Here is a 7591-nt window from a genome sequence, read left to right as displayed (position 1 = left end):
AAAACTGCTTAGATCAGCCTAGTCATGCACTCACCTTTCAAAAAGACAGAAACAAGGACGAACAGATCACAACAACAGCAACCAAGGACTCTCCTAACACCACAGCTACGAGATCTCTCTTCCCAAGGACAGAAACACCAAGAAAAAGCCTCAAAACACTTCTCAAACCTCACAAAACCTCTCTAGAGAACTTAGAAACCTTTTAAAAGAATAAAAGCGGCCACCTCCCAACAAAACATGACCTTTTTTCTTTTAAACGTGACCTAGGGTTAAACCCTAACCAAAACCTCAATTGAACCGACGATTTAAAACTTAAACCGTCAAACCAAAATCACTAGTGTCGATCGACACCCGACCACAGTGTCGATCGACACCACCCGGATTTCCAGACACGGGCGTTACAAGTATAATGTGTATACCGAGCTTTTGGTTTTGGATTGGATCCCATCGCAAAACAATTTACAGCTCCAGATGATGTGTGGAGAGCCTGTATTGACGGAAATATTCTTGTGTTAAGATCAACATCTATTTTCTTTTTTTTTTTACTAGTATTGATAACTAATAAATGAATTTTGTTTTCTCAGGGTCATCCAAATCATGAACACATGAGGACCAGCACTTTCAAAGATTACGAAGATTTACAATTAATTTTTGAAACTTCTATAGCAACTGGAAACAACACGTTTGGACTTGGTGGTGATTCTGAAATGTGAAAAAGAAGATGATCTTCAAGCAACCGAGGACATGAACCAAATCATGGATGATGACGCCTATGTTGAAACACCTCCCATTGAAAAGTTGCGTACTAGGAAAAGAGCTAAACCCAGTCATAATATAGATCCATCTGATGTAGTTAGTCATGGTGATTCTTCAGAGAAGGTTCTATTATAAATCTCATGCGAACCCAAGATGTTATTCCACCTAGATCAAATACAAGGGAAAAAAAAATTTTAGTGAAAAGGGAAAATAAAAAATTTACCCAGGTCACATCACCTGCCTTCCTTGTGACTAGGTCCGCCCCTACACTTGTGTGAATAAGAGTATCATTATCAACGCTCTCTTAAGCAAATCTTAGCTTAAAATTTGTTTAAAAAATTAACATTTGCTTAAAAACCCATTGATAATGATCGGTTATTATAAACAAACATAATAAAGGAGCTAATTAATAGTGCTAATTAAGTATACAAGAGTAGTAATATACTCATGATAGACGACTAAGTGACGGTCAAAATTTTAAGCAACAATGACAAATACTAAACATAGAACTGAAATCAAGATCACAATAGATGCACATTGTGAACATAAAACCATAATTCATATCACATTACAAATAATTTTTGAAAGACTTTTCAATATCTATGGTTGTCGTAGAACGTCAATAAGGGAAATAAGATTATGGATTTATCATAGGCGACATTTATAGTTGTAACATTAGATGAAAAATTATATTTATACACATATTTATATTGGCTAATTTTTTTTTTTAAAACAATGCCTATATCGACATTTTTCTGTTCTTTTGGTCGGTGCCGTGTGCATGCATGGTTAGTAAATGGGGAAGATGTTTATAAATCGTGCATCACACTAATCCCAAACATGACTATCCAATAACTCACCTTTTCAAGATAATATTTTTTATAATTTCTTGAAATTTTGAATACCCTAACATTTTCTTATATAACACCATTTGATGAAACTATTTTCATCATCCCACTTCAAACACAAAAAACACAAATAAGAACATTCTGCAATGGCCATCATACGCTCCTCTTTCGTGATTTGCCTCCTCGCTTTGGCTACTATTGCCACTGCTGAATACTATACTCCTTCATCTTCTCCGGTTTACACTAAACCGGTTCATAAACCCACCCTCCCATCTCCGGTTTACGCTCCATCGGTTAACAAACCCACCCTCCCAACTCCTGTTTACACACCACCTACTCAAAATCCTACTCTCCCACCTCCGGTTTACACTAAGCCAACTCTCCCACCTCCGGCTTACACTCCACCGGTTTACACTAAACCAAGTTTCCCACCTCCGGTTTACACTAAGCCAACTCTCACACCTCCGGCTTACACTCCACCGGTTTACACTAAACCAACTCTCCCACCTCCGGTTTACACTCCACCGGTTTACAAGCCTACACTCTCACCTCCGGTTTACACTAAGCCAACTCTCCCACCTCCGGTTTACACTCCACCGGTCTACAAAAAGTCCCCAAGCTTTTCTCATCCACGTCCATATGTACCAAAACCAACATACACTCCACCCACCAAGCCATACGTCCCAGAGATCATTAAAGCCATTGATGGCATCATCTTATGCAAGAACGGCTATGAAACCTACCCTATTCAAGGTATAAATATTTATAAAAATATCTTATATATATGAACCAATTTGTTTTTATAACCTTAGACTATGCGATTAATAATAATCTGACACGGCAAAAACCATCCCTTTTAAAAGGATTTTAACCTTAGGCGCCTCGGTTAATTTGGATTTTTCGGTTTGGTTATCCGAATTGTTTTGAATTTGAAAATACTACTGAAAATAACCGAAATAAACAACAGTTTGGTTTGATTCGGTTATCGGATATTTTAATTAATTAGTGAAGTAACAAATATTTCGGATTTTTAGTTTATTTTCAGGTAATTTTAGAAAATTTTGCTTAGTTCCGGTAAGAGTATGGGTAAATCTAAAATCTCGGTTTGTATCAATTTAATCAATAGTTTATGTTAGTTCAGTCAACGTTTGGTTATCCGCTGTTTAACAAAACCAAATAGTTAACCGAACTTAATATTAATGTATATTCAATCGGTTTACATTATGCTAACCATACCCAAACCGAATTACCCAAAATTCGGTTCGGTTAATTTTCCTAGGGCTACTTAATTAGCATAACATAAATTATTAATTACTAATTAGAAATTTTGGTTGATTAAATTTCATGTAGGAGCAAAGGCAAAGATTGTGTGCACTGAGATGGGATCATACGGGAAGAACAAGAACGAGGTCGTGACATATAGTAATCCAACTAACTCTAAGGGATACTTTCACGTGGAGCTAACTCATATCAAGAACCTATCTCATTGCCACGTCAAACTCTACACATCTCCCGTCGAGGGTTGCAAGAACCCGACCAATGTCAACAAGGGTCTCACCGGAGTTCCCTTGTCGATGTACTCCGACAAGAACTTGAAGCTCTTCAGTGTTGGTCCTTTCTACTTCACTGGTTCCAAGGGTGCTCCCGCTACTCCCAAATACTGATCATCATCACATTACTATGAAGATGAACTTGCATTATATTCCATATATATGAATGTCGCTTTAATCAATTTTATTGTTTGAAATTCTTTTTCCCTTGAAAAATATTCTTCTTCTTCTTTTGTTCCGATATCATTTGTTATCTTGCAGTGTGAAACAATAATCTTTGGTTATGTATGAAAATTTCAATATTAATATGTATTTTATTTTCGTAGATGACAAGCTATATATTGGCAAAGTACTATATTTTTATATTTAGTAACAATGAATCAGTATGGCATGCATCATAATTGTTACCAAACTATAAATTTTAATATAATAGGCTTGTAATAAGTAATTCTTGAACTTATTGTTGATTGAAATTCTATTTAGATTAAATTTTGACGGTTTTAATTCAAATTTTTCGTGGAATTAAATAACTTTCGTAGAACGAAAAAACTGAAACATCAAATAACGAAAAGAATCGTTCAATTTGCTTATTATTTTTTACAACAAATGCAACGTTTACTTTAAATGTTTTTTTTTTTTATCAAACTTTTCTTTAAATGTTTTCAACGTAACATTCTCAAATAGATCTTAGAAACTTAGTTGTTATCTTGATGCAAACCATGTCAACTTTTGTATTTTCCCTCTCCTTGCTCTCGAATTGAAAAATCGTTCAATTCAATTATCACATGAGAACATGTCGTTTTAGTGATCCATGCATGTACGTAAAGAGCAAAACAAGTTGGCTTCCTTATCTGAATTCAGAAAAGTTGAAAGGAAAAATCGTAATGAAGAAGAAAAAATATTATAGTCTTATATTGAGGATGAACAAATGGACGAGACACTTTTCAAGTAAGAGATTTGCATTGAGATAATATAATGATTATTAGTTTTTTTAGTGTAAAAACGGAATTTTTGGCGCTTAAAGCTCGTTTTAGTCCGCATCTTGTAAAAGTATGTTAACAATTGTCCTCCCGATTGGCTTTCATGAGCCAATCTTAACGTTTTACGTTGAAAGAAAAAAACAATTAGATAATTTAGTCCTTTAAGATTTATATAATTTTAAGATTTATATAATAGATGAAAGTTTGGAACGATGCACATATATATTTAAAAAGTTTTCAATCATATATTGAGACAAGCATATTGATATATGTTAGGTTCTCATCTTTTGTGTTTTCTTCCTCCAACAACTTCGGTGGCTCCAACAGCAAGATGTATGAGTTTCTCCATATGCATTGTCATCTCCATGAGACTCTTAGAAGTCGAGTCTTTGTTTTTCCCAATCAAATTATATACTCTGGTTGTTTGGTCGAAACAAACCATAGTATCATAGTTGGCACTAATTGGAGATAACTTGAGTTCTGAAGCAGCAGCTTTGAGATTCATTACAATAGAAACGTATGAATCTTGGCATTGCTTGAACTGTTCCTTTAGAGCTGGTACCTTTTCTGCTGCTCTATCTGCAGATTGCATCAACAAGTTGGCATAGGGTACGCCAACGCCCAAGAGCACGACTTCCGCAAGTGGAAACTGTATATGAAAATATTGCTAAATATTTTGAAAGTGCATAACAGTTTTATATATTTAACACTAACAATGAGTAACAAACATTATTGCAGTTTTGATATATATATTGTTTGTTAGATTGTAAAAAGTGTTTCCACAATTCTTTTAACAATTCATGATCATCACAATCATTATTTAATTTAATTTTATTTGGTTATATCCTATCCGGATCCGGATCCAAATTTGTATATGACAGATCCATTATTTTAATATATGGTCACCCTGGATATCCGTAAAAATAGCCGGATATCCAAATCCAGATTTTAAATAATAATATTTTATAATATAAAATATGAAAATAGATTAATGCAATATAAATAATTAAAATAATATAATAAACTAAAATCTAAAAAAATATTTTAAAATTTTAAATAATGAAATATTATTATAATATAAAATGTTCGGCCGGATCCAAATCTCAACTTCTAATTTTTTAATTATCTTGATTTGTATTTGTAGCTTTATCCCGCTTGATTTACTTCTTTTTTATCCGGATCCAAATCCGCTACCATGATATCCTGTTTCCAAAGCGGATTGAAACAAATCACGAATAAAATTCCAAATACCGGATTATTGGTCTAAGACCTAATATTGTATATGTATATTTTAATATAGGTGGTATATAACACATAAGTTCAAAATTCAGTTGACAATCCTTACATGTAAAATATACTATTTAAAAACCTAATATGTGGGTTAGATATTATTACCAAGGCAGTGGCAGAAACCGCAGGAGGATAAGTCCTCAACGTTTGCAAACAAAAGGCTCTGTCCTTGATACTCTCCATCTGACATAATTGATCGATGTATTTTGTGGAGGTCAAGGCCGAAGCTGAGACTACGAGACATTGTAGCAAAAATGCGACTAACAAGACAAAGAACCAATCAGAGGAAGACACCATTCTCTCTGCCGATATGTACAAATAGTCAAAATGTAAATGTGCACTTTCGTATTCTTGCATTTACTTTATACCTCCTAGCAAGGTAGATAATATATTGGTCAAACCAAATCAATTATTGTTTAATTATTGACCAAGAATTCCATAAATTAAATATATTTTTCCTTTTTTTCATTTTAGTATATAATTACAATTTTAGCTAGTTTATTTATTGTTCTTATACAAGTTTGTTAATTTTATAGAAAGAGCTAAAACATTGATAAGCTTCATCAAGCTTAATCTATCTTTACCTTTCTCTATTTAAAAATATATACTTTTAAAAACTTTGTTGTGTGATAAAACATGTAATCAACTTTTAAAAGATGAGCGGCGACTCTAGGGTTTCGGATACGTGCGAGGAGGATGCGAACATGACTGAGGCGGGCCGTCCACCAGGGGATCCGCCGGACGGGAGGGGTGTCTGGGTGCAAAAGGTGGTCGGAAGCAATGCTGGTGGAATGCCTATCCCAGAGGAAGTGGTGCCGCATGAGTTTGTAAAAACTCATACGAAGTTGACGTTTCCGGATGGTTTGAATGGAGAACCGGTGATTACGGTTGGTCGTGAGGTGATGGAGGCGATGAATGGTTTATGGAAGAAGTATATGGTTGTGAAGGTGCTGGGAAGGAGTCTGTCTATCGCGGTGTTAAGTCGGAAGTTGAAGGAGATGTGGCGTCCACAGGGGGCGATGGTGGTGACTGACCTTCCGCGCCAGTTTTTTGTGGTCCGGTTTGAGTTTGAAGAGGAGTATATGGCGGCGTTAACCGGTGGACCATGGAAGATGTTTGGGAGCTATTTGATGGTACAAGCCTGGTCACCGGATTTTGATCCACTACGTCATGACATTGTCACAATGCCGGTTTGGATCCGCTTATCGAATATTCCGATGAACTTGTATCATAGTTCCATTCTGATGATCATAGCGGAAGGGTTGGGGAAGCCTATTAGAGTGGATTTGACGACTTTGAAGTTTGATAGAGCTCGGTTCGCACGGGTTTGTGTGGAGGTGGACTTGTCACAACCTCTGAAAGGGACGGTTTTGATAAATGAGGAGCGCTACTACGTCTCTTATGAAGGTTTGACGAACATCTGTTCTGGGTGTGGAATGTATGGCCATTTGGTGCACACATGCCCGCGGATGAGAGTTGAGGCGGGAAGAGAGGCGAGGCAAACGAGTCCTTCGGAGTCAAGGGAAGTAACCACGGAGGGGGAGAATAATACGGGAGTGGGACGTAAAGGTCAGATCCATGGTAATGATGGTTTCACGGTGATACGACGGCCAGCACGACGGACAGTAGAGAAGGAGCCGCCGTCTAGGGCAATGGGAGAGACGGTGACGGGGAATAGCCAAGAAAGGAATGTTGGATCGATTGGGAATATTACGGGTTCCGGGAATATTGCCATTTCTAATCGTTTTGGTGGATTGACAGAAGATGCGGAAGGAAAGGAGAGCGGAGAGGTTATGGAAACTAATGAGGAGAATAAGGAGAATGAAGAGGTTGGGAATATTCCACGGAGTGTGCGTGTATTCCAAGTTAAGGAAACAATATCGTCGGGCAAGGGGTTACGTGCACAAGGAGGAGGAGAGGCGAGGAAGTTAACTGGGCTGCGAAGTGGGAAAGGGGCTGGGCCAAGTAGTAAGGGCCCAAAACAGAATAAGCCCACGAGGGGGTTAGTCTTTGGACCGGTTCTTTCGAATAGAGAGATGCCGAATCCAGGGAAACGACTTCGGACAGAGGATGAGTGTACGGGTAGGGCGGGTGGCTCGTTTTCTCCTGTGAGTCGTTCTCAGTCCTCAGCAGAAGGTCAGTGTACCGCAATAGCGTTACAGATGGA

At 37.0% G+C, this 7591-nt stretch overlaps 3 protein-coding genes across 3 annotated transcripts in view; 2 read left to right on the top strand and 1 right to left on the bottom strand.

Moving 5' to 3' along the window:
* Positions 1-1729: 1729 nt before the first annotated feature.
* On the top strand, positions 1730-3464 carry LOC17894652 (proline-rich protein 1). Its single transcript, XM_006300937.2, has 2 exons — positions 1730-2357; positions 2955-3464. The coding sequence occupies exons 1-2, from the start codon at positions 1751-1753 to the stop codon at positions 3266-3268; spliced, it is 921 nt and encodes a 306-aa protein (XP_006300999.1). The 5' UTR covers positions 1730-1750; the 3' UTR covers positions 3269-3464.
* Positions 3465-4414: 950 nt separating this feature from the next.
* Positions 4415-5721, bottom strand: LOC17894891. Its single transcript, XM_006301554.1, has 2 exons — positions 5530-5721; positions 4415-4783 (listed from the first exon to the last, which is right to left on the bottom strand). The coding sequence occupies exons 1-2, from the start codon at positions 5719-5721 to the stop codon at positions 4415-4417; spliced, it is 561 nt and encodes a 186-aa protein (XP_006301616.1).
* A 359-nt stretch (positions 5722-6080) lies between these two features.
* Positions 6081-7591, top strand: part of LOC17894969 — a 2084-nt gene continuing 573 nt past the window's right edge. The window contains exon 1 of the mRNA XM_006301878.2: positions 6081-7560. Within this exon, the coding sequence (XP_006301940.2) occupies positions 6081-7560 (1480 nt within the window). The remainder of the gene's footprint in view (positions 7561-7591) is intronic.

The sequence above is a fragment of the Capsella rubella genome, unplaced genomic scaffold, assembly GCF_000375325.1.
Source record: "Capsella rubella cultivar Monte Gargano unplaced genomic scaffold, Caprub1_0 scaffold_2, whole genome shotgun sequence".
Classification (NCBI taxonomy): Eukaryota; Viridiplantae; Streptophyta; class Magnoliopsida; order Brassicales; family Brassicaceae; genus Capsella; species Capsella rubella.
Note: the sequence above shows the minus strand (reverse complement) of the source record. Positions and strands in the feature narration are given on the sequence as shown.

Excerpts from the sequence above, each read along its gene's own strand:
- LOC17894652 (XM_006300937.2), top strand. The coding sequence starts at position 1,751 with ATGGCCATCATACGCTCCTCTTTCGTGATTTGCCTCCTCGCTTTGGCT. Across the intron at positions 2,358-2,954 it reads TGAAACCTACCCTATTCAAG|GAGCAAAGGCAAAGATTGTG; the intron begins GTATAAATATTT and ends AATTTCATGTAG.
- LOC17894891 (XM_006301554.1), bottom strand. The coding sequence starts at position 5,721 with ATGGTGTCTTCCTCTGATTGGTTCTTTGTCTTGTTAGTCGCATTTTTG. Across the intron at positions 4,784-5,529 it reads CGGTTTCTGCCACTGCCTTG|TTTCCACTTGCGGAAGTCGT; the intron begins GTAATAATATCT and ends TTTCATATACAG.